Here is a 27585-nt window from a genome sequence, read left to right as displayed (position 1 = left end):
ATCTTAATCATTCCATATCTTGATTTAAAAAATATTATAATCTTATCTTGACGTAACTTTATCTTATTCATTTTAATAAACGCTACCAAAAAGAATATGGATAACATTCTTCCAATCCCAAATAAATGAGTTGATTCCTCCTATTCCAGTTTTCATCTAGATAGCGTTTGTTAAAATGAACAAGATAAGATTGTGTTAAGATAATATTTGAATATTTTTCGGACTAATATAAAAAATGATCAAGATAAAGATAATAAGCATTTCAATTTTTTTATCAGACTGTTTGTTAAATTTTTTGGAATGCATTGTAAGGCATATGGATCATTTTTTCTTATTTGTAAAGTCTAAGATAAATTTATCTGAAAGGGGGAAAAATAAATTTATTTGAAAAATTTCAAATAAGAAGTCACATAACTTCTTTTTCAAGAGTTGCCAGATATAAATTTAACAAACACAATGAAAAACACTTTTTGTCTGGAATGCTTTTTATATTTTAATTTTTTTCAGCCTATATCTTGGTTAACAAACACTACCCTATGAGACTAAAGAAGTGTGTGTGTGTGTAGGGTTGAGTATAAAAACTCTGGTAAAAATGGTGAAAAATATAAGGATTTCAATAGATTTACATGATATTCAATATTCATTACAACAGCGATAACAATTTTGGTAGATTTACCTGATGTTCTTTCTAATAGCGATAATGTATTATTTTGATGATCATATTGTTTAAGTAACATTAATACTATTTTTTATTATAATTTTTTTTAACTTTATTGCATATTAATATTGTTGTTGTCAAAATACAACAATCAATATTTATAATGTGGGAAGGGCTACTGAATATCTATGGTTGACTTGGGTCGATGATATTTGTAGAGAAATTGGCTTTGAGAGGTTGGACTGAGGGAAGTGGAAATGTCCTCGGAGAGAAGGTTGTGTCCTCAAGAGAATTGTGTCTCTAAAAAAAAACTGGGTCTCTTAAGAGGATTGAGTCACCCAAGAAGACTAGGTCACCTGAGAGGATTGTATCTTCAGGGATGAGCTGGCCCAGAAAAAAGTACTACTCCGAAGAAGATGGTCTCTCTGGAAATAATACTTCTCCGATTAAGACTTGCTTTCGAACAAATGGCTTCTAAGAAGGAGGCATTCAGCTTCTGGAAAGATGTTATTCTTCTAAGAAGGACTTGGATGGCTTCCAGGAATAATTGTTTTCTTTTGGGAAGGATTTGGATGGCTTTCGGGAAGAACTGATTTCTTCTGGGAAGGATTAGTGCTTCATCTTTCTCTGGATCATTGTCAATACCAACAAGAGGTTAGAAGGTTTGTGGGGATCCTTTGCCCGCGATGACCCTATGATGCTTAAGTTAGTATCGGTATCGGATGTATTTGCAGATAAACAACATTTAGAATGCATCAAGCGTGTCTTGATTTTATTGAATGTGGAAGTCTCTTTTTGAGTCTTGTAACTGGATTATAAGGCATGAATTCTAATGATTTAAGAGAGACGCGTGTGCTTCATCCCTAAGATCTCGAGGGGCCATGTATTGCACATCTTGAGGAAGGTTGATCTGCCTTGGGAGAGTTAGAATGCCCAAAAAGAATCTCTCTCTCTCTTAAAAGCAACTTATTGCCAAGAGAGAATTCTCTCTCTAGAGAAACTTTCTTTGGAAGGAATATACTTGCCTGAAAAAACTCTCTCTTTAAAAAGAATATGCTTCTAGGAAAGAGACCTCGTGCTCGAAAAAACCCTTTCTTTGGAAAGAGCCTTATTGTTTAGAAAAACTCTATATCTGGATGTAACATTTCTTGCTTGTAAAGGCTTTCTGTTCTTCCCAAATTCTGAGTAATACAACAAATACTTAACCCATTAACTTATAAAAAATCTTATAAGAGAAAAAATTCATCTTAGCAAGTTAAAAGTAAAATGTTCTTATCAAAATAATAATAATAAAGTTAAGGTACCAAAGGCTTAAATCTAATAAAAAAATAATAATTTATATTGAGAGTACCCGTGAGGCCCAACTGCCCTCATTGGGCCTGATTTTTTTTAATTTTATTTTTTTACAATAATATACTACTAGAAATAAAAAAATTATATTTTACTAAAAAAAATTATATTTTACTAATAAAAATAAAAAATAAATATTGAAGAAAGCAAGTATTATGGCCCAATTGTTACCATTATAATATTTTTATAATTTGCTCATAATTTTATTTTTTTTACAATGACAATGCAAATAAAGTTAAGTATTAAAGAAATTTGTGAAGTAAAGAAAACAAATATGGAAGAAATTTATATTGAAGAAAATAAACAAATTAACAAAGTAAGTATTGAACAAATTGATGTTGCTTAACTTCTTATAGATCTCGAGTTAAGAACTACAATAATATATTACAATCTTAATTTTTGAAATTAAATTAGAATAATTTACTTGTAAAGAGATCTGTGTCAGCCTCAAAATCAAGACGATTTATTCCAATTTCGTTCAATAAATTTGATAATTGGTTGGAATATAGTATAAGTAAAGATGTTGCATTTTACTTATACCGTTATCTTTTTAAAACAAATAATGGAGAATTAGGAGATGGTGATTCTTTTGTGAAAGAATAGTTCAGTATTTTTTTTTTAAAAAAAAGATAGACTTTAAATTCATGTTGGAGATGCTAATAATGCACATAATTAAGCTCAAAACAATTATAAAATTTTAATGGATCAATAACAAAATATTGAGAGAGTTTTCTTCAGATAGTTAGAACAAACACTATGTGATTATTGAATTCATCTGAATGAATCAATTGATTGTGTTTGATTTTTTCTACGGTAAAAACTAACCTTTCATGGTTATGACGAGTTTAAAGATTCAAATAATTAAAACAACGTTATTGAACAATTGTAATTTTTAGTATGAAAAGTCATAAAGAATTATTATATTTTATTATTATTATTATATTTTTAAAATTATATTTTTTGTATTTAAGTTCTCCTAATCAAAATTCTGACTCCACACAACAATTAAAATTAAAAATTAGATAACATTATACTCATAATTGATTCGCATGAATATTTCTTAAATTTTTAAAATTATATTAATCTTATTTTCACTCATCAACGGTGATTGACAACGAAACCTACGAAGACTAGACAAGATTAGCCCAAGATACATTATTTAATTTTTTATTAAATAGAAAATTAAAATTTAATTATATCTAATTTAATTTTAATTAATATTAATAAAGAGAAAGTAAAAAGATATATATATTTTTTTATTAAAAGCAAATTACACCGGAGGGCGGAGGCTAAGGAAAAGCTCCAGATCACAAGGGCGTGGGAGTAATTTACCCTTAAAAATATACCGAAAATATGGCTGCACAGGCTAGGGTTTTGCCACTATAAATACTCTATAAATCAAGCCGTCTGCAGCACCAGCCCGACGTGAACCCCTAATTTTCCGATCTCGATTTCTTAAACCCCAGGCCTTATCGGTCTTCGAATGTACACCTCTCTCTCTATCTCTCTCTGTTGCTGGCTGGTTCTGTATTACATAGGTTAGAGACGACAGGTATGTATATGCAGTATGCCTTCATAATCCCAGATAAAGCTGGACACTTAGTCGTGCTTATCTGATTCATGGAAGGCGAACACAGATCCAGTGGAAAGTTTCGCTGATAAACACCTTTCAGTAATTTCCAAGAGGGCGTTTACTAGTAGCTTTACCATACATTCGTAGATTGGATTGCTAGTTGACTCGTGCGTTTTCTTTCGCTGCTTATTCAAATTGATGTTTTCTTCTTCCTATTTTTGGTTGATTTTCGCCGTTCCTTTCAATTCTTGATCCAGCAATCTCAGGCAAAGTTTTGCACAGGATTTGGCAACAAAACAGTGTACTCTGGATTGCTTTTTGTTACTGTTTTGTCTTTAAGTTGTAATTTTTTGTAATGAGTTTTGTATTTAGTTGGAAAATATGTTGGTTGGAGGTTTGAAAGGGAGGGGGGATGAAAGGATATATAAAAGAAAGGGAATCGAAGGCTTGTTTTGAGGTTTGATGGAGAAAATGAAGAGAATTATTTTTCTCTTCGTCCGGCTTGTGGCATTTTGAATCGATATTTTTATATATTTTTGTGTATATATAAAATTATATTGCCACCACGGCACGAGTTAACCCCGACAATGGGGTTTTGAGAAAGAGAGGGCTTGCAAAGAGGGGAAGTGAAAGTAAAGACGGGGAAAGAGTTAGACGGTGGCAGATATGGCGGTGGCGGTGGGAGATGTCACAGATGGTGGTAGTGGACGATGGCGGTAGATCCAGGGGAACAGGATAACAGAGAAAATGCAAAATACAGATGGTCGGGGATTGGGATTTACTAGTACTAAGCATTTTGTGGTGTCAAATGTAGACTAGTAATTCCTCAAGTAAGGTATTCTCATGGCTTAAAAGCCATGCCAACTATTTTTTTTCTTTTTCTGAACTTTACATGAAAATTTGTTATCCTTTGAATTTCAAATTTAATTTATTAAATATTTAGTTTTTATAATTTACATTTGTATAATAGACTTGTCATTAAACACGTGTACAATGACAAAATATATATACATAGATTGATATGCACATATATATATATATATATACACAAGGATGGATTGGTTGCATATCATCAATTAAGAAAGAAAAGGGTGAGTTGGTTGCGGGTCATAGTTGGATAAAGGGAAAGAGTGAATCAATTGAGATTCACGAGTGTTGTTAATCGAAATAAAGAAAAATGGTTGGCATTAGTTGAGATGATAACATGTCAACAACCAATGGGAGACTTAGAGTGCGTTTGATTGTAAGAGTGAGATTTGAGTGGAAAGAAAATGAATTTTAGGGAATTGAATTTATGTGAAAATAAATTCTTGAAAATTGAAAGTTTAACTTGTTTTGATTGGTATAATTTTTTACTTGGAAAATAATATTATTTTTTTTCGGTGTTTGATTGGTAATAGTTTTCATAGAATTTGGTCATTTTCTTGACATTTTGTGTTTGATAGACATTATTTTCTATGAAAAATAATATATATATATATACGCACATTGATACACATATATATCAACATTGAAAATTCTTTATCTCTATCTCTACATACACAGACATATATATACATAAATATATATATACACACACATATATATGCATACATACATACAGATCTGTTGCCTCACCCACTCGTTGTTGCTCACCGTTGTTGGCCCACTCGCTCGTTCGCCCTCTCTCTCATTTGCTTGCCCTCCTCGTTCGCACACATATACATATACACACATATATATATTATATATATACACACACATACATACAGATTTGTTGCCTCACCCACTGGTCGTCGCTCACCGTTGTTGACCTACTCGCTCGTTTGCCCTCTCTCGCTCGCTTGCCCTCTTTCTCGTTCGCTTCCTATCCCTCTCGCTGTAGATTTGCTTCCATGAAAGTTGAAAGAGATGAAGATGTGAGCACAGTGGGTTGCTGTCTCAATTGCTTGGAAAATTGGAGCTCCTCCCCCTAAGGAATTTGATTCCTTTGATTTGAAGAAAAAAACTATCAAGTGACAAGAAATGGGAAAATGAATTCCATGAAAAACTTTGGCTGTCAAACACTACACAAATAAAAAATTAGATGGAAAAAATCTCTTTTTTCAAGAAAAAAAATAACTATCAAACAAGCCCTTAGTTCTTATTTTTGGGTTGATTGAAAAACGGGTTGATTGAAAGTCAGGAGAGACAAGAAACAAAAAGTGAAATGAATGATTGATTTGGTTTTTTTTTTTTTTTCCAACTCATCTTGCGTAATTTATACATTATTATAAATTATAAAAATTAAGTATTTAATGTTAGATTTAAAGTTCATGAATAGACTTTTTATTAAAGTTCATGAGGTAAAAAAAATGAGTTTAGCCTATTTAAAACAAGGGGATGGAAAAAGAAAAGGTGTGGAGAGGGAGTGGGAGGGGAAGGGAAGGGATTGACGCCTTATTTGGAAGATATACTTGAAAAGAAATTCATAACATAAAAGTTTAAAAAGTAAAAGATTAGGAGATTTGATTATTTAAAAGACAATTTTTTTTATTCCTTCTGCCCCACATTTTGAGAGTATGAGTGAGAAGGTAAGGAAGATTATGTTCATTTGATCTTCCTTCATTCTTCATTTTAAAAATATTTATTTTAATGAGAGATGATTGTATATCTTTCATTCTCCCCTTAAATCTATACAAAAATAGTTTGTTCTTGTGATTCATGAAAAGTAAGAAGTAAGTGTTTGTCTGTTTGGTTTTATAAAATAAATTATTTTTGAGTAATTTTGCAAAATTGATACTGAGCTAGTTATGGAACAATTTTTTGTGTGGATATGGGCTCGAAGTCTTCTTCAAACCAAGCTTGGCATCTAATAAATGATTACATTTTAACATTAAATAATATTAGGGGTCTTCACTGATGATACTATCATAAATAATGTGACACCTCTTCATTAAAGGAGACGATAAACAATCATGTATTATTATATTCTTTATCTATCTCTTCCTCTAAGTACAATATCATTAGTGATGACTTTTAGCATTATTCATGGGATTAACGTTTTTGCACAATCTTTCGTTGCTTGTATCCTCAATTTCGACAAAAGAGGTAAATCGTAGGTAGAAATTTTATTTCATTACGCAGAGCAAGAAATCGAATCCACGACTTATTGGTGTGAATCCTAATTTATCGTGGTCCAACTATTTGATCTATACTCTGAAGAGCTTCTAGCATTATTCTTCAACATTAGATGATTGTATTAATTGAATTTGCTCCGAGTGATTAATTATTATCTCACATTTAAATATCTAACATGAAATAGGATTTTTTTCATTTTATTTACAAGCTGAGAGAAACAACAATAAACTCATCTTGACAATGATATATTTCTTGTGTATTATATGTATACATATACATATACATACTGAGAACAATTCTTATAGTGCAATTAATACAGCAACAACAAATGAAAAATTCACTCAAAACAAATGAATATTTACCCAAAATTATTGACTATATGTCTCACATAACAAACAACATAATTTCATCCAACTCTGGAAGTAGTATGGAGTCTTTTATCAAACTAGACCTGCACAAGTGTAAAAGATGCAAGAAGTGACTACCTCTTGATTAATTTTCATTAGACACTGTTCTTTACTGTTATTTTACAATTATTAACTTATTTATTATTTCTTTGTTAATGGTTATACATGATTTCAGCATCAAAGATAAAGAGAGAACACGTCAAACTAGTCTTATTTAGGTTTTTAATTTTTAAACAAAGTAAACATTCTTAATAAAGAAATTAGGGTGCACCCAAACTTAGCCCATGGTATGTAAGGCTAAGTGATTTTTGAAATTTTGTGAGGTTACTAAGTATTTAGGAACTTTTAATTTTTATTGGAGTTGCCAAACATTATTACATTATATGAAATAAGAGAGAAAGGAAGAAAGACAAATTAAAATTGTCAAACAATAACAATATTGTTATGTCCGATAAAGAGTCCAAGTATGATAAAATGGGCTTGTGATACATTGGGTAAGCACATTATGAGGCCAGATCAAAGTGGATTGGGATGAGCTAAATGGTTAAGGAAAGGTCACTCGGTAATTGGTTGGCTGAGTGAGGGTTACTCGGGTTACTCAGTAGCAGCCCTCTGTGGATAAGTATGAGACCTAATATCACATACATGACGAGTGTTATTAGTAGATATCAATCAAATCCTAGTGAGCGTCGCTGGATAGCGGTTAAACATATTCTAAAGTACTTAATAATTGTGAATTCCACTACTGAAATCGAGTATGTACTGGCATGTGATGCTGCTAAGAAAATTGTTTGAATAAAGAAGTTTATCTCCGAATTGGAAGTAGTTTTGTTCATTCAATCATTGATTTCAATATATTACGACAACAATGGGGCTATTATACAAGCTAAAGAATTCATGCCTCATAAAAAATTCAAACATATAGAGTGTCGGTTTCACATTCTTTGTGATATAATTGCACATGGAGATTTGCATATGTCGAAAATAACTTTAGTAAATAATGTTACTGACCCACCGACTAAGGCTATGATTTAGTCATAACTAGATCGCCACCCTAATAAGATGTGTATTAGAAATTTGGCGATCGTGCATTCGTGCAAATGTTTTCATGTGATGTAAATTAGCATTAGTGCAAGTAAGATATTGTTAGTATTATGCCCTAATGGTAGATTTGATGACGTTTAACAAGCATATAACATTTGATGTATCTTTGTATATAATAATTTGTAAAGTTTATCTTCATTTATTACTCTTTAATTTTTTTTATGAATGAGTCCCTAGATTTTTTGTTAAAGATCTCATTCTTAAGTTGTTAGAAATATGTGATGAGTTTTCTAGCAACATGATTTTTAAATGTTCTTAGTCCTTAGATTTTTTAGATGAGGACTCTGATTAATTAATTATAGACCAAGACATAAGTTTATTACTTTAATTAGCATGAGATACTAATGGTAAATGGTGGTGAGTCATATACCACATAGCATGTGATGCTCGTAGTAAATTGATGGGTGATTGTTGGAGAGTAATGCACCAAACATGACTATGATGACAAATCACATGGCATGATGGATAATAGTTTTGTCATTTAATAGCGATTATGTAATTGATCATTTGGCATGAAGTGATACAGTTATCTTGTGTGTTGGTGTGCAAGATTTGTTGATGGGCTGAATCATCCAATTACGAGGTGGGGATGCTTATTTTAAGTGGTCTTTCATTGCTAGTACATGACAAGTGCTCGTCAAGGCAGAATGAATGACCAAGAAAATAGTTTCTTGATTTGTCATCTAGTCATATTGATGAGATTTAACATATAGTTATTGAGTCTACGAGTTTATCATTACATGGTTCTTGCTCGGTCGGGACGTTAGGTGATGGAAAGATTGTATTACACAGTAATCATCAGCTATAATAGGTCCACATACGAATAGATTTCATTGTCTTTTATATTAACCGGAGCTGTTGCTAAGCGTTTACTTAGGATTATTGTTAATATTTGTGATTCAAAATGATTTGGGTTGGGCTTGCTTATTTAAAGCCCAACAAGCCCAAGCCCGTGTCTTGCTTCCTTTCTTGTTATTCCCATTCATGTCCCTTGGCCCATGTATATAAAGTAATGATTTGGGAAAATCAAATAGCAACATTCACAAATTAATAAGCCTTAATTGGGCGAGAAGAATGCGCACAGAGTGAGAAAGATCGGACTGAGAAGGAGTAAGAAATTGAAGAAGAACAAGATGAGGTATTGTGTTTGAATATATGGAAATCGCTTAAGGCATGTGAGGTTTGTATTGAGTAGCTAGAGTATTGTATTTGTTGCTTTTGTTTGTTCTTGGAACGATCTTGTACTCTTGTGTTTTTGCTTTTGTTTACAATACTGTAAGTGTTCAATTCTTGTGGGTTCGGTTGTAATCTTGTTGTTGTAATCACCAAAATCTATAATAGATTGATTAGCGTAGGAGCCTCTGCCGTGACTAGGATTCTTTCAAATCCGAACATGTATCGCAGTGTACTCTCTTTGTGTGTGCGCGTTGTGATGTTGGATGTTCTTTATTTTCTGTTTCGACTTGTGGATCTTGGTATTTCTTTTGGTCTTGGCCATGTGGTTGTGTGATTGGTTCACAAGTTTATCAACAATTATCATAACGTCTCAAGAAGATAGAGAGATTCTTGAGATGACCGAAGTATTTGACCAACATCACAGAAGTTTGATGTTATATGATCGTTATTAGATAGTGACCTTAGAAAGTCACACACTAGAAAGTATGGCATCCTAAACCAAATCTGTGCATCTGTTATGTTCTCAACACCAACAAGAGTTAATGATGGGTTAAAATATGTCATTAAGTGTTAACGGATCACATGCAATTAAATAAAGGACCATGCAGCATACATGGTGAAACAATCAACTACTTATGTAATTGGTCGACCATTTTTCGAAAGTTGAGGAAAATGGTTGACACTTCCTAAGCAACAGTCGACCAATTTTTCATTTTAAACAGTTAGGGAAAGTTTCAGGAGAAATTGTTTCTTTTATGTTAGGGGCTTACACGTGGCATTTATATGGGCATGCTCGTAGCCATTTCTTGAACTTCTATTGGACCTCCTAATCAACATATGGCAATGAGATTAGAGGAGAAAGTTAAACTTGTGCATGAATTATGCATTGCATTCTTGGCCACTCTCTAGCTTGCACTACTTTTCTTTCTTTTATCTTTTTATTGCTTCTTATTAGTTTTGTTGGTCAAGTGTTGAGCTAGGGCTTTAAAAGACCAAGGAGAATAGATCAGGGTTGGTAACTTGAAGTCTTTTGGCTAGCACCAGGCAATTACAATGAGTTGGTTTTTGATAGCTTGCTTAGTGTGGACGAACTAGGCATTCCACGTCTTAAGGAGGAATTGTTCTCAATGTAGAAACAATTTCTACACCTATCTGACATCGAGCTTTAAGGTATGCATTTATTTACATGCGATGTAATATTGTGTTGCTTAAATATCCAAGTTGCATATGGTTTGTATTGGTTTTCGCTGTACATATCTAATGTAAAAAATTTAAAATTTCATACACATCCATATGGAATATTCGACAGTGAGGCCTTGTCGTGTTGTTGTGTGAGAGATCTTTCCATATGGCCACGTGCGCTCATGAGAGGCCTTATTATGCGACTGTGTGCCATGCATAAGGGACCCTGTTGCGCAGTCACATGTGAGCGCGAGAGACCTTATAGTTCATAAGAGACCACGCCATGTGAGCGACCGAGAAACCTTGCATAAACATGAGAACGACATAAAAAGCCTAAACGTAAAAGTGTAAGAATGATCTAAGGCAAACTCAACATCAAAAGTACCAAAATGTATGAACATGATATTGGGACCATTGTTTAAAGAGGCTATGAGGACCAATGGTTACAAAAAATAAAGACCCTCTAAAAGTACAAATTATGAGAACCTGAGACAAATTGAAGTCATCCCAAATGATTGGGGAGCGAAATGTAACTCAAGAAGGGAATGACACAAAAGGAAATAAAAGAAAAAATTATCTTATGACACCCGAAGCAAAATACCCAAAAGCTTATTCAGTTGGGCAAACATTCCACAAATAAGATTACTGTATCAATATGATTAGAGTCAAGTTCTCATTAACCAATATGGATCCTCAACATCAAAATTTGTTAGAGTTCTTTCAGCCACTTGAATAGGGTTTTAAAAGACTAAAGAGACAGAAGATAAATGAAAAATCCATAGGAAATGAAAGATTGGAAAGACCATCGAGAAAAGTTTCCAAGATAAAGCATGTTGACAGTTACTCTTTTTATTGGGAGACCCATAGAAAATAGTAGGGAACAATTATTATGCCCAATAAAGAGCACAAGTATGATAAAATAGGCTTGTGGTACATTGGGTAAGTCTATTACGAGCCAAGATCAAAGTGGATATGGATGAGCTAAATGACTAAAGAATAGAGTTGACTAAGTAACGATTACTTGGCAATAGCTAGCCATGCTAGACCTGCGCAGCCATGCGAGAAATCTTGTTGTGCGATCATGTGTTTTACGCAAGGGATCCTGCTGTACGACTATGTGTTGTGGGCGAAAGACCCTACTATACGACCATGTGGGTGACCATGTTGCCATGTGGGTGACTGAGAGATCTTGCCATGCTGTCATGCGGTGACTGGCCATATGGCAATGAGGTTGGCCTTCCATGCAGCCATGGTTGAATAAGTCAAATTGACCATCGAAATGCTCGTTGAAAATTACGGGTCTCCACTACCTATCAATTTCCTTTTTATAAATAAGAGAGTCATTTTCCTTGTTTAGATATGTTCACTATACCATTGAAACTATAATTCTACTTTGGATATGGGACTGATTTAAGCATTGTAGGGTCCGCAGATAACTTCTCTTATATCTCTAATTATCTTTTTCTTTTACAGGTTTCTTGTCATTAGTCACTCATCACCAAAAAGGTCACGTAATAGGGGGTTACTTGCTATTTTATCAAAAAGATTTCATACACTATAAATTTATTGCTGTAGTTAGGCAACAACAAATATGAATCAGATTTTTGCTAATAAGAAAGATCAAAACTCATAGAAAAATATGAGTATGGCCCGAAAAGCGAATAAATGAAAAGCAGAAGCCCCTTCTCTATAAATATCAAATACAGCGACACGTCAGACGTTTGATATTCCCCGTTTTCGCAATATACATCTGTATCTGTCTCTGTATATTTTTACTTTCTCTCTCACTTTATATATACGCATATATTCTTCATCTCCTTGTGTATTTTCGCTTCGGCATCCGTTGATTATTGCAATCCGGTAATCTCTATCTGATATTTGATTCTGTAAATTTCAATCTGTTTCCGTGCTGTTGGTTTGTTCGCTTGATCCGCCGTTGAGTAGTTATCTCGTTTTCGCCTGATTTTGAGTATTGAACTTCTAATTTTTCGATACAGGGTTTTGGGTTTTAATCCACCTGGAATGGGTTCCTTTCTTGAATTATTTTGCTGCATCTTTTTAATTGTTAGTTTTGAGAATCAGTGTATCTTCAATGTTCGTGATCGCGTGTTGGTGTGATTTGGTGAATAGAGATGTCACAATGATTGGATTCTGAAGCTTGCTCCTGTTTTAATCCACTTGAATGGAATTGGTGTCGCATATTGCTGTTGACTCTGTCTTGGTGGTGGTATCTTAAACCTTGGATGAATCCTGTGTTCATCAGATTAAAGAGTGAACAGTGTGGGAGGGGAGGGTTGAGCATGCTTTCTTTGATCACCGTGCCACCACTATTATACCACCCCACCCCTTCAAAAAAAGAAAACAGAAAGGAAATAAAAAGATAAATCTATAAAATTTGGTAACTGGATTTGAGATTATTTTAAGGATTTGTATTATTTTTATTCATTAGCAACCAAGATAAACTCAATCCAAGTGGGATCGGTGACAGGGTTATCTTTTTTCTGTTAGATCTATTGTATTTTTGCAATTCTGCATGTGTTCGAACGCAAGCAAGTTCAAGGCAAGTAAGGATTGAACAATATTAGTTTAAGAGAGTTAAGCAAATCAGTTATACTTTTTAGCTCGGACTTTGGAGAATATCAGACTGATAGCTTAAGCTTCACAAGAAGAAATTTGGTAAGAGGCAAAAGTAAAATAGGATTAAATTTATGCATCAAGGAAATGGTTGCACCGTGTTGAATTTCCCTTTTTTTAAGAAAATTTTCTCACCAGCTGTAAGTTAAGCATGCAGTGGGGCAGTTGCCGTTATAGGATAATAAGACATTTTGCTCAAATATAATTACTTAATGTTAATATACTTAGTATAACAATCAAAATTGACTGTTCGAAGATTGTCTCGAGAAATCCAGAATATAGGCAGTAAGAAAGCATTGAAATTAGAGGGTATAGATAGGCGGGTCCCTACTTGTAATATTAGTTATTAGTGAAGGGATAAAACCAGTAATATCCAGTTGTGTAGCCTAGGAATTGTCGCCCAAATATTCTATAAATAGAGAAGGATGTCTAGGCATAAGAGGTGCATAATTCAGTTGTTTCTCGAGAAATCTTTGAGAGGGGAAAGGCTATGTTTTAGAATAGCTTTTGTAATCTTGGGAGAAGGGTTGTAATCGAGTGGTGCAACTGGTGTACTGATATCATTCTTTCTGAATCAAAGAAGGCTGCTCGTGGAGGGTTCTTAAGGCTGGATGTAGGATTGCATATTACAATCTGAACTAGGATAATCTTGGTGTCTTGTGGATGTTTGGTTTGTGTATTCTTATTCTTTTTAATTCTGTTTCCGTTTATCATTTCTATTGAATTCGTTAAATCTGTTCCTAAGATCAAATCCGTGAGTGTATGAGATTAAGTGTGGCAGAATTCCTGTCCAAGAAATCAATTCCAGTGACCCTAGGTATAACATTGACCTTCCAAGGACGATTAAAATATATAGTGGCTTAGCATTAACGTGCTTAGTATAGCAATTAAAATGGACTGCAAGATTCATCTTTCCAAGTTTGTGAATATGTATGGGATTTGTCTTTATTGTGCATTGTGGAGATAACCTCTTTGCAATAGAAAGAAAAAAGCAAGTGGAAGGTGCATACAAATACAACTCTTGCAAAGCGGGGTGGCCTTGTGCCCTGGCGATGCTCCTTTTTGTCTTTATTGTGCATGTGAAATCCTTCTCATTTGATTTGTTGTTCTGAATTGAATTTCTCTTATTTTGTTTTGTCTTGCTTTCATGTTTGTGTTCATCCTACTTAATTATGTTGTGCTAGCCCAAGCTTGTTTTCTTACGGATATGTATCAGTAAAGGATTATCTGAGAAGGCATTAAACAGCTACACACTTCTGGCAGAGAAAGAGACAGAGAAAAACCAAAGCTTATTCGTTTACATAATATTTCAGTATGAGGGAATGGAGCTCCTATTGCATTTCCTCATGAGAATTGCCAGATTTCTATATAATACTAGGCATAAAAATTGAGAATTTAGTTTATTCAATAAACATATTATCCAATTGTCGTATGAAAGTCATAGAATTTATTTATACAATATCAACAACATATCAGGCCTTAGTTCCCCTAGGTAGGCTGACTAGATGAATTCTAGCTAATCAATTATTTCTAGCTACAACCCTCTCTCTTATAAATTTTATTGTATAAAAGTCGTAGAATTCATTTAATTATATATATGTATATATCACATTTTCTATTAAATAAAGATAGTTCTCATATGGAGAAAAATAGTTCCTCTTGATTATGTGACCCCTGCCCATGTGGACCCACCACCTAGCTATGTAGGCATGCTTCTTTGGGAATCCATAGACACATGAGTAGTATGACATGCAAATTTGGTGCCTCCATGTGTCATGGGCGTATTGGGAATCCCAAAGGTAGGTAGTAAAAATGGGGAACCACCTTAGAGCAAGATGTAAATATGGCAACTAGCATTTGTCACTTGACAAGTACGGGAATATTCACCTAGAACTCTTGGAAGTCCTATCTAAACCTTTGCAAGTATAAATGTACAAGACTTGATCACGTCTTGATTCGTTATCATAAAAATATATTTGCCTTTACTATTATTATTCTGCAATTACTAACCTGCTTATTCCCTCCTTGTTAACCCTATCTGACTTAAGCATCAGAGAGTTTTGGGACAAACTTTTGTTTTGATCCCAGGCTATCAAAGCTTCAAAACGCTCATTAAAGGTGCATAAAGTCTGTCCATTAGTTTAGATCAACATTCATTTATTATTGGTGAATTTTACATCATTAAATTCATGCCAAAAATTTGAATATTTAGATTAAGTTAAATAGATTTTTAAAATTATTTATTTCAAAAAAAAGTTTGATAGAAATTACTTAATTTAAGTTAAAAAGTATAACCCTTCACTAGCTGTGTTATTTAAGCTTCAAATTGTCATGATTGAAAAAATATAGAAAAAAATAGGAGAAATTTGTTTTGATTCTCTTTTTGTTTCTTTCAATTTCCATATTAATATTAATAGTTCCAACAATATTTTATGCATTTTTCCTTGGAATTCAATCAATTTACTAGGACTACAAAAATTATTGCTTGTTATTTTATTTCAAATTATATGATATACAACAAAACAATAATAATCACAAGTCTTAATCTCAGTAATAAAGTCAGCTACATAAATTTTAAACCTTTAGCTATCTTTATTATAACCATATCCTCTATTTCATCCTGTATTATGTTTAAGGATTCCTTATCAAGTTTTCTTTGGTCTTGATCTTCCTTTTCTATACAAACTTCACCTATTTCATCTGCTTTCTTCATAGGTGTGTTTATCGTTTTTTTTTCCTTACATATCAGAATCATCATAACCAAGACTACCACATCTTATTCTCAATAGGTGCCACTCCAATCTTTAATGACAAAGAAAACCGCTATAATCCCTTACCATCAAACCAATTCCAATGATTAAATAAACAATTTATAGTTTGAGGAAACTATTATAAACCCTTATTGTCAAACCAATCTCAGAAACCTAGCCCAAAAAAAAAAAAAAAATCTCCATGATAAAAAAGGATTAAATAAAGAAACATTTAATAAAAACCCATTCTAAACCCTTATCATAAAACCAATCTCGAGTATTAACTAAAGAGACACTCTTTGTTTGTAGATAGGTGGTGTTGCTAATATGGGGAAAATGTTTAGTATTCATATATAAATGGATATAATAAATGATTAATTGCTATTTTAAGATTTAAATATATGAAAGTTCCTATATGAAAAAGAGAGAAAATTTGATGTACTTATGTAAGGTTGTAATAAAAAGGTTTCTGAAGAAGGAGAATAGCTAAGAACTAGAACCAAATAAATGGAAATTTCTGGCTTCTTTAAGTTTATCTAGTTGGATAAGATTTTCGTTTTCAGTTTTCTGTTTATATGTTTTATTATTAGAAATAAAAAAATAACATTCAATAACTTATTCTATTTAGCAATTTTTGAAAATTTCCAAAAAAAAAGAAAAGAAATAAAGAGTGTTTCCAACCTGGAAATGGTTCCTTTCTCGAATTTGTTTGCAGCATCTTTTTAATTGCCTAGTTTTGAGATTCAGTGAATGTTCTTGATCATGTGTATGTGCAATTTGATGAATAGAGATGTCGTGAAAATAGTTAGATTCTCAAGTTTGCTCATGTTTGAATCCATTTGAATGGAATTTGTATCACTTATTGCTGGAATGCTATGGAAAATATCTATTCAGCACATTCTACAGACAAGTTTCCAGTTGATTGTCTTGATGGTCAGATGGTGATACCTTAAAGCTTTGATGTATTCCATGTTGGGGAGGGTTAAGCATGCTTTCTTTGACCATTGTACCACCACGATTATACTGCCCCCCCCCCCCCCCCCCCCCAAAAAAAAAAAAAAAATAATAAAAAAATAATAATAATAATAATAATAATAATAAAAATAAATAAATAAAAGAAGATAATTCTATACAGTTTGGTAACTGGATTTGGTATTACTGGAAGGTTATTAATAGTTTTGTTCATTACCAAGCAAGATGAACTCCAACAAAGTGAGATTGGTAGCAGGGTTATTTTTTTAGTCAGATCTGCATCTGTTCATATGCAAGGTTCAAGGCAAATAAGAATAGGATGATATTAATTTAATAGAGTTAAATAAGATAGTTATACATTTTTGTTTGGAGAACATTGGACTGATATCTTCACACAAAGAAATAAGATAGGAGACAAAAGCAAGACAAGAATAGGAATAAATGTATGTAGCAAGGAAATGGTTGTACTGGTATCATATTTCCAAATTTTGTTTATTTTTAAAAACATTTTCTTGCCAGCTGCCAGTTAAGCATGCAGCTGCACTTGCCATTAGATAATTAGGCATTTTATTCAAATATGCTTAGTATAACAATCAAAGTGGATTTTGCAAGAATGATGAAATAATAATGGCTTAGTTAATATAACAATTAAATGGATTTTCGGAGATTCATCTTTCCAAGTAGTGAAAATTTACTGGATTTGTCTTTATTGTGTATTTGAAAATGTTACTTGTATGTCACAGTGCCTGTTCTATTGGATTTGTTGTTTTGCATTGTATGTCTCTTGTTTTGTTATGTCTTGCTTTCATGTTCCTGTCTGTTCATTCTACTTGAATAAAAGAATATTTTGCAACCCCAAGCTTGTTTTCTTACCTACCTGTTTTAGTGAAGTATTATCTGAAAAGGCACTTAACAGTGGTGAATTCTGACACAGAAATAGAAAAAGAAAAACCAAGCTTATTCCCCCATTGAAAGCTTTCCTTTGTTACATAAGAGTTTGTTTAAGTATAAGGGAATGGAGCTCGTATTGTATTTCCTCATGAGAATGGCCAGATTTCTATATTACTTGATATAGCTGTATTATCAAAGTTTTAGAATCCTGGGAAATGACTAGAAAAAACAATAATAAAATAAACAAGAATAAGGAGAATCCTGCAAATATAATTTCCTTTTCACAGGTAAAATACATTTTATTTGGTCTAATAAAAGGGACAAGGTTGAAATGGAGAGCTTAGGTAGCTTAACTACACGATGTTGTATTGTAAAATATCCTTAGTTCTCTCTCATTATGAAGGTCCAATTTGTTGTCATGACCTAACATTCTTATGGATGAATTGGCTTCTACCAGCAGTACCCTGATTATTGCTGTTGCCTCAGAGCTGAATTTAGTTCCGGAGTTTAATATCGCAACCATGCAAATGTGTTAAATTTGTTCATACAAATGCAAGTGTGTAAAGTTTGTGAATGTTATATGCGATCATTTTGGTTGTGAAGCTCCACGATCAAGATATGCACTCCAAGGATGTATAGATTTGAACACTAATTCTTTTTGTGGATCTTTTATTGGATGTGGCTTATTCTGCAAGCAATTTGGAAATCTGCCATCATATAGTGAGTGGATGACTCATTTCTGTTCTTCCTTTCTACTTTGAAGTTTATGTTTTGTTGAATTTATTTCAATGATGGTAGTATTTTGTGTTTTTCCTGTACAACGATAATACATGTACACACACATGCATCTTATGTTGGGATAAGTTCCTTATGTTTGCCATTTTTTTTATAGGAAGCATGATTAATCTTTTCAAAGTGAAGCAGAAGCAGAGGGCTGAAAATGCACATGGGACAACAACAGGCAAGAAGCAAACTGCAGGTGAATTACGCCTTCACAAAGGTATACCATCTTGTGCATATGAAAAATTTTAGCCATTCTGATGTCATTTCGAAATTACTGGAACTGTTTTCTCAAGTTTCTCTCTGCTTTAAAACTTTGGATAAGGTATCCTGATTCCTGAGCTTGTGGACTATGCTCTGGGTCAAGAGATTCATTGCCATAGGCAATTATTTTAAGAAGCCCTGAGTACTGCCTGCTTGATATCATCATTTACTATAGTGGACCATCACAGTTTTTCTGGGTATCTGAATGTTATGTGGGGATATTGCCATCAAATTGGTTGCAGGCATGATTGTCAATATCTTAGGATGCATATGATTAAATATGGTTTTTCGGGTAAATTCATCCCTACCTCTATAATGTAGTCTAAGTTTATGATGGACTGACTATAAGATACATGAAATTCACAATGTTATACCTAAGTTTCAGACTGGACAACATATCCAAGAAAAAAGATTATGTTGCACATAAAAGTTTCTGTTTATTTATAATATTATTTATTCTTTTGCAGAATTGAGTACCATTTACCTATTTTGCTACACCCTTTAACCTCTATAGGTTAGAGGGAGTTTGATTTGCTGTTTGTCATGCAGATTTTATAGCTAGCATCAAGTTAGACACTGTAGCATTTTGGAATCTAATATATTACTTCTGTAAAAGAAAGGATCTTGAAGTTGATAGTTAACAAGATTTATCTTTAAATCCGACCATTTAACTATCTTTTTACACCCTTTAACCTCTATAGGTTAGAGGGAGTTTGATTTGCAGTTTGTCATGCAGATTTTATAGCTGGCATCAAGTTAGGCACTGTAGCATTTTGAAATCTAAAATTACTTATGAAAAAGATACGATTTTGAAATCCAAAATTACTTAATGTATCTTGTGATTCATTATGTTTTGTGATTCAAGAGGTAAGATAAAGTTCGATACACGTAATAAATATGTGACTTGACAGATACAAGTGTAAATATTTTTGCAACCTTTGGCCAGTGTTTTTAAGCAAGTCTGGCCATGAAAAATTTGCTAGGACTTCTTATTTTTTTATTAAATATGCCATTGAGGGTAAGCTTGTGGGCATTTTTGACATGTACTGGGTTGATTTATTACAAATTTATTGCTCTAGCTGAAGCCAAATAAGTTGTAATGTGAATGAATGATGCTAAAAGCTGGTTCTTAAATGAAAATGATAGTCTTTGTGGTATAGCAAGCAAATTTACTGCAAGAGATACTTGCATTCTAACGTTGTAGATATTGGTGAACTGAACCTACCAAAAAGCTGTAACATATCATTTCCCAATGGCAAGGATGATCTGATGAACTTTGAGGTTACCATTCGACCTGATGAAGGATACTATGCGTAAGTAATCTTTTACATACTGTTTTTCTTATTTGGCCTTTTCTTTTATCTTCAAGCTATGATTTGTTTCGGAACTATCAAACCAACAATTTTGTTTTGTTTGACAATTTTGTTTTGTTTGACATTCCTGTGTAATTTGGAATAGAAGAGGGTAAGGCAAACCAACTTCTGCACTTGTGAATTACAGTTGTTTTGGAGTTTATTGAGGATGAGCCCTCAGGCTTTATATAATCATAGTATTCCCAAATCTGCATGCTCAACTGTTGTTTCTTGGGCAGAACTGGCTAAATATGGGTTTTTACTAAGGTAAAACACCTACGATCTCTTTGGTTCGCAGATAGAATACTCATGGGATGGAGTTAAAGAATAGGATAAAACAGTGAAGGCCTAAATAACATTGTCCCGTGTTTGTTAAAGGAGGTGTTATTTGAGATTAGAACTATTCCATGTTTGGTGTATGAAAGTGTGAATGAGGTATTACTTGGCATTAAATGGCAGATGACCAAACTGCCCATTCACTAATATATATATTCATATAATTATATATAAATTATATTTTCATGTAATTGTGTATATATAAATGTGTCAAAAAAAATTTCCCGCCAAGGTGGGATAAGTTAAGGATAAGATTAATTTATCCCACCCATTTTTCCATCCAAACATAGTATTACCATTATAGATGGTATTACTTCCAACTTATTTGCAAACCAAATGGTCTGCTATTACCTTAACCAGCTGCATTTGTTTTAGAGATAGCAATGTTTTCACCATGGACTGTTGGCGTAAGCATTGAGGCCTTCGCTTCGGATTATCTCTGGCTTGATTAGGATACTTTAGTACCATATTGTGATTGTGAGTGTGCTATGTTCCTTGGGTCTAATCACGGTGCTTAAAAATTTGCACATATCTGTCAATGCTAGGCAGGCTCAACTTTTATGTGAATTTGCCTCATTTCAGTTATCTCTAGGTCTGTTCTGAGTGCTAGACAGTACTACTATTTATTATTTCTTTAAGCAACTAAGCTTGAATGCCTTTACGTCTTTCTTTTTACTCATATTCTTCTGTTTGTTTCTTTATTCTATTATTTGGTGTGGAACCTTGGTTAGTTAACGGCGACATTGTTTTTTTCCATCAGAGGTGGTACATTCACATTCTCCTTTCAAGTTCCACCCGTGTACCCTCATGAGCCCCCGAAGGTCAAGTGCAAGACTAAGGTAAACATCACATTCTATTTGCGAAAGGAATTGGCCACTGAATGTTATTTACATTAAGTTAATGGTGCATTTAGTTAGAGGGTTGAAAAGTAATCTTATTTGCCAGGTCTATCATCCTAACATAGACTTGGAAGGCAATGTCTGTCTAAACATTCTACGAGAAGACTGGAAACCCGTTCTCAATATAAACACCATAATCTATGGACTCTTTCATCTCTACACGGTAGCTATGTTCTCTTTTGCAAATATGCATGAATTATTATAATTATAATTTGTCGTTTGCCACTCGTGATCAGCAACCTAATCATGAAGACCCCCTTAATCATGATGCTGCTGCTGTATTGAGAGACAACCCGAAGTTGTTCGAGTCCAATGTGAGAAGGGCGATGGCGGGTGGTTATGTGGGACAGACCCTCTTCCCGCGGTGCATGTAGCTTCGCTGCTGCTGCGTGTGCATCGAGGTTCATTGCTTAAAGGTCCAAAATCTGTAATTGGATTACTGCTTTTGCGCTCCTCCCCCCCCCCCTCCATGTATTGTTAGGGAAACTCATCAATCCTTGGAAAGCGTCAAGCGTTGTGTCCGTATCTTGGTGTAACCTGTCATATGTTTGTCTCGTTCTCTCTCTCTCTCTTTATTTTTTGGGTCTAAATTGAATAGTTAAAACAGCTGGGTGGATTGTGGTCATTCAATCTTTCTTTGTTTCTATGCATTTAGAATGGTTTGAGCTATTGCAAAATTTGATATCGATATCCTGTATGTAACCATGTCAAGGTACTGACTGAGCTTAGCATGCAGTCTTAATATGGACATAGCCCTTCCAGAATTGAAAAGAGATCACTCATTCACAATACATTTTTTGCTGATGCAAAACTGGTTTTTTCCCCCCAAGCAATTTGTTGGTAGAGTAGAATGCAAAAGTAAATTCATAATACAAATTTCTTTTCAAGCAGCATAACGAAATCCAGAGGTGGTCACAGGTTTGAGCCTTTGGTAGCATTGGTAAATTTGTTTAAGGCAAAGTTGTGCTTTGAGTTGCGGAAATATCTTTTTTTTTTTTCTTTTTAAACAAGCAGGGGTAAAAGTTGCATATAAAGACTGACTTTTTTTAATTCTCAAAAAGTGAAAATCTTTCTTGGCATTAAGGATGTAATTTTTTGAAAACTAAGTTCATTCAATAATCATCAAAGAAATGGAACTAAAAGTAATAAGTTTTGCATAACCTACAATCTTATTGAGAATAATACAGTCCCACTTCCACAAGAATAAAAGACCACGTACAGCACACTGGAAGCAGAATTCAAGAACATAATGATTCAAATTTCCAAAATAAAAGAATGATGCCTTTGTTGGCTTTCCCAAGCTTGAACTGATAAACACACTTGTCCAAACACCCCCCCCCCCCAATATATATATATATATATATATGTAGAAAGAATTTAGAGAGCTAGGGCTACCGAGGCTGCTGGTTTCAGAATCACAGCTACTTATCAGCAGCAACTGCCCAGGACTGGCCAAGGCCAAGCCTCTTAACCATCATTGCCATGTATCTGCCCTGATGCTCTGCCAGTGCCAGCTCTGTTTCGCTCGGCTCCCTGGTGCCGTCCCCAGCTAAAATGCCAGCACCGTAAGGCGAGCCTCCTCGAATGGAGTCCATTCTAAACATTCCAGCTCCAAAGGTGTATCCAATTGGAACATAGAGCATACCATGGTGGGCTAGTTGAGTGATTGCTGTCCACCTGCAACAGATATATAAGGGTATAATTTACTGGATTGTATACAACTGGTCACTCAATTAGAGATGGAAATGGCAGGATATTGTTGTAATTCAACGAAAACATAATCGACATTTCGAACACAAAACATTCAGATGCATCAGCCAATCTAAACAAGGTTTCCTATTCATCATCAAGTATTCAACTTAGAACCCAATTTCCTATTCATCATCAAGGTTTCCTATTCGAATTAACTCTTGTTTTCAACTGTGTTGGAGTAAGTTTCTTAAGGAGCTATGTTTGCAGATGCAATACGTGTCAATTCAAGCTAGTCTCAAGATTTCACTTGTTTAACATGCAAGGTTCAAGAAAAAGCTTCAGCTAAGCTCTCAAATTGTGAACAAGCCTGAATAAAATTGTCGGATAATTCCACGGTCTGATTTAAGGTTTAGCTTAATATTCAATTTTTAGACCTAACAAAAACCTACCTAATGTCTAGATCCTCATTGTCATGGCCTGTGACTCTCCAGTGCTGAGGCAAGCCATATGTCGAGGGTGGTCTCCATTGTCTTGTGGATTTACTGATAAAACGACTATAGTTGCAGGTAAGCATCATTTGGGATGCCTTGTATTTTGAGTCATATGCTTGTTGCTTAGGGAGTAAGTCCAGCTCCTACCCTCAATTGCTAGGGGGTTGGGGTGCTGCACAGGGAAACACACTAGGTCGTGACATCATTCTTTTGGAGGAAAATTTGAACGAATAATCAACAACCCCCCAAGGGAAGAAAAAATGTTGGCAAAGTTGCAAGTTCGAGGGGTTTTAGGTACCAAAAAGTCGACTATGAGGGAAAGCTTTAGAATTATTTTGTATACAAAGTGGTCATAAACCAAAAAGCGGCCTTAGAGGCCTGGGAAAAGTCAGTAAAAATAGCATACAAGTCTCAAGTGTTACTTAGAGCTACTAAGAAAGTTTCATAATGAGAAAGTTCGAGGATCTAGACATTAGGTAGGTCTCTGCTAGATCAAAGACAGTTCAAGTAGGTTTCCGTAAAGTTTAACAGGACATGAACATAGAAGAAATCTTATGTAGGTTTCTATAATAATCCCTAAAATCTTTTAGCAAGTTGAAGCCAAGTGATTCAGCGGGAGCAACAAACCAGCTTCAGGATGAAAAGAGAATGAAAGAAAAAGAGAATAAAAAGAACTGTGTTTTCATATGATTAATAAGAAGAAAAAACAAATTTTATTTGCATTATCTCATTGACGATCAAACTGTAGAACAAAATTATGATTCCAATAATGAAATGTGTGCATTTACATTCTGGTAGTGTAATTTAAACATGTCTACCTGTTATATCACATCTTAAAATGTGGTGTTCCAGGATCCCAATCCATTATTACACATATCAAGTTCCAGAACAATCCAATCTAGGTAATACAGGTTTTTACAGTTCTTTTATTTTGATAAGTAGTAACATAGGTTTGCATTTTATCAATGCCATTCCCATGCTCAAGGGCCTCACACAGTGCTGCCACAGGGTGGCTACAGGCATCAAAATGATGCAAAAATATCCAGTAATATTTGGGGTAAAGCCTATTTCATTCTGATCATGTCCTAGGCTTGCTGTCAGCTGCTCCTTGTATCATCCAACCTTCTTAACAGAGATTTTATTTAGAAATAATATTATTTTTAAAAAAATTAGTAAAACAGTATTGGTTTATATTAGTTACCAATCTAGCATTGGGAAGGCCAAATGCATAAAACACACTCGACAAGTGCATTTTTTGATTAAACAATAAATACTCTTGGCAAGCAAGTTTGTTGTTTTATGAAAAAACACACTTGCCATGTGGTGTTCTTCAATGAAAGCAATAAAACACCATTGGCAAGTGCATTTATTATTTCTCATACTAAGACAAAATCTTTAAGTTTGTTGACTGATACTATTTTCAAACCAGTATTGTTCTGGTAATTTTTTTTAAAAAATATTATTATTTTAATGAAAAACTCTTCTTGATGTACCTATGTGCTAGGAACTTCTTTAGGATATGTTAATTTTAAGTTCTTCTACTCAAATGTCAGACATAAACATTATTCTAGTCCATTACATTAGATGCAAGCCTAATTGCATCAATTAGAAGTATGCGAACCAAGGATCCCACAGTTATCTGAAGAAATTCATTCGGACAACTGAAGCCAGATTCCCCTTGCCTGATTTAGATTGTCAGTTTATCCTTATTTATAGTTTATCCTTCTACCTTCTTCATATGCAATAGTTCTTTCACTTTTATCCCTTGGATTATCTTTAGCAAATAGGAAAACATCAAGAATTGTGCGCTGTTAGAATCTCTATTTGTTCCAAAACCACATGACTTTTTGTGTAATTTATTTCAGCTTAAACATAGTCTCAGAATGAAATTATGGGAAAGAAATTCTGAAAGCAATGAAATTATAAAGATCATCCAGCAGACCTCTACAGAAATACAACCAATTTCACAAGTCAACAATCAACTCATTTAGATGGATGCTAAAGAAGTATAGAAGTATCTCATAAAGAGTATGATTGAGTAAACAAGTGGCAAGACAGTACATGGTTCTAACATAAATGAGATGGCTGGGAACTCTCTCTCTCCTAAAAAGATAAAGTGCATGATTCGCCCTATTGTTGCTATCAGAAAAGTAAGGCTGGATATCCAAGGGGCACTGTGTGAGCTAACAAATCCTACCCAACTCTCTGCCCCACCCACGAGGTTAAGCATGTTTAGATTGGCAACACAGAGGGATTTCACTCAGGCACCATCAGCAGGTCCAACAATACTTTGTTAGGTTTCTGTGGTAGCATCATTGCCCCTTCACCCTTAAAATTGGATAAATGCATGGCAGGGGACCACTTTGGGACCTAATGGGAGAGCAACTGAGGCTCATGAGACTCAAAACACAAGTCCCCCAGGCTCACAAGCGCTATCTATTCTATCACACTACACTACCACCCTAGTGGTTCACCCTTTATATTCTATCACACATTTCAGGTCTCAACTTGCAAAATCCTGATCCAAAAACCCAGAGTTTGGAGGCCAAGTTGTTCCAGGTAGTACACATCTCATTCATATTCTGGGTACATAAATAGAAAGGACCATCTTGTATGCTTTTTCCTCCCCAATTCCAGATCCTTGAGAAGATGCCAGTAATTTATCATATATTAGATTTAGCTAATTAGAAATACAATGCTACAATGTCTTTTATACTCATTTCCAATTTTATGAAAATCTAGGGTCATATAGTGAACTGAACCAAGAATTTAGTACATCAACTGGAAGTTATCTGATCAGCATAGATAGAAATGTAGCTTCTAAATTGCATCTATTTTAACAACACAGCATCTAAAATGAACAAGACTTACGCTGTGGTCTCTTGGCCGCCTCCTTGTGTTCCTGTACTCACAAAGAACCCTGCAGGCACGCCGGCAAGCTTCTGCTCCCTCCACAACTGCCCTGTTGAATCGAAAAACGCCTTCATTTGCGCAGACATACAACCGTACCTTGTTGGGAACCCGAACAACAGTCCATCAGCCTCAACCAACTCCTCCACTGATATCAATGGAATGTCATCATCCTTGGGAGGCACTTTCATCTGATCCAAAACCTCCTCAGACAATGTTTCCGGAACCCGGTACAGCACCCCTTCAACCCCATCAATCCCATCAACCCCTTTCTTTATCCTCCTTGCCAAACCCTCCACATGACCGTACATTGAATAGAACACAATGAATATTCTCAATTTCTTGTCCAATGCTTGCAGAGCCCCATCTTGAACTGGGGCACTTGCATCGGGGCTAGGGCTCTCGATTGGGACCGAACCTTCATCCCTTGCTGGGTTTGGCGCATCATGATCGGATGCACCCAAAGATGACCTCTTCTTGCTCGGCACACAACCCCCTCCTTTACCCATAAAAGGTTACCAATTTTAGCCCTGATCTATCTCAACAAAAGTGCTTGGACTACTGAATCTCTTAAAATCTCTTACTGTACAGCAAATTGGGACTTACCCACCTGAAATTCCCCTCTTCCAACTTTTTGATTTTCAAGGAAGAAAAATTGAGGTGTTTGAAGAATTGAAGCCCTCAAAAGTGGTTCTAAAAGCACTAATTTGGTGAGCTGGGGGGTGGGGTTCTACAACTTGTTCTAGCAAAAATTAACCAGGGGGTTGAGCTTTGAAGAAGTACAACCATGGGAAAAGAGACCACTCACTGACACTGAAGATCCGGATCTCCACAGAGAAACTTCGCTGGCAGTACTTGCCAAAGCCCAAAGGAAAAATTAGGAAAAATGCTATTAATACATCTATTTTATACATTTTGAGTTACATAAAGGAGTATTATGACAAAAAAACTCCTCATGAGGCGCATAGAGACGCGTGATGCACATGTGAGGTGCAAGGTATTTTGGTCATCATACCCCCTTATGTAATCCAAGATGTACAAAATAGATGTACATCTAACATGTTT

General features: G+C 34.4%; 2 protein-coding genes and 1 non-coding gene across 4 annotated transcripts; 2 read left to right on the top strand and 1 right to left on the bottom strand.

Moving 5' to 3' along the window:
- The first annotated feature begins 3586 nt into the window (after positions 1 to 3586).
- On the top strand, positions 3587 to 3724 carry LOC127802922 (small nucleolar RNA snoR83). The gene has a single exon (XR_008023372.1). It is a non-coding gene; the product is annotated as a small nucleolar RNA snoR83 (small nucleolar RNA).
- An 8539-nt stretch (positions 3725 to 12263) lies between these two features.
- LOC127801432 (NEDD8-conjugating enzyme Ubc12) lies at positions 12264 to 22096 on the top strand. 2 transcript variants are annotated; one of them, XM_052336593.1, is made up of 6 exons: positions 12264 to 12409; positions 18689 to 18796; positions 20045 to 20153; positions 21289 to 21367; positions 21474 to 21590; positions 21664 to 22096. In XM_052336593.1, exons 2-6 carry the CDS (start codon positions 18694 to 18696, stop codon positions 21799 to 21801), a joined length of 546 nt encoding a protein of 181 aa, XP_052192553.1. In that variant the 5' UTR covers positions 12264 to 12409; positions 18689 to 18693; the 3' UTR covers positions 21802 to 22096. The 2 variants fall into 2 exon arrangements, with proteins under 2 accessions (XP_052192553.1, XP_052192554.1); XM_052336594.1 differs by having other exon boundaries at positions 12366 to 12409; positions 18689 to 18775.
- On the bottom strand, positions 21890 to 27387 carry LOC127801431 (probable NAD(P)H dehydrogenase (quinone) FQR1-like 1). The gene is made up of 2 exons (XM_052336592.1): positions 26482 to 27387; positions 21890 to 23104 (listed from the first exon to the last, which is right to left on the bottom strand). The coding sequence occupies exons 1-2, from the start codon at positions 27027 to 27029 to the stop codon at positions 22849 to 22851; spliced, it is 804 nt and encodes a 267-aa protein (XP_052192552.1). The 5' UTR covers positions 27030 to 27387; the 3' UTR covers positions 21890 to 22848.
- Positions 27388 to 27585: the final 198 nt, after the last annotated feature.

Source organism: Diospyros lotus, chromosome 5 (assembly GCF_014633365.1).
Source record: "Diospyros lotus cultivar Yz01 chromosome 5, ASM1463336v1, whole genome shotgun sequence".
Lineage (NCBI taxonomy): Eukaryota > Viridiplantae > Streptophyta > Magnoliopsida > Ericales > Ebenaceae > Diospyros > Diospyros lotus.
Note: the sequence above shows the minus strand (reverse complement) of the source record. Positions and strands in the feature narration are given on the sequence as shown.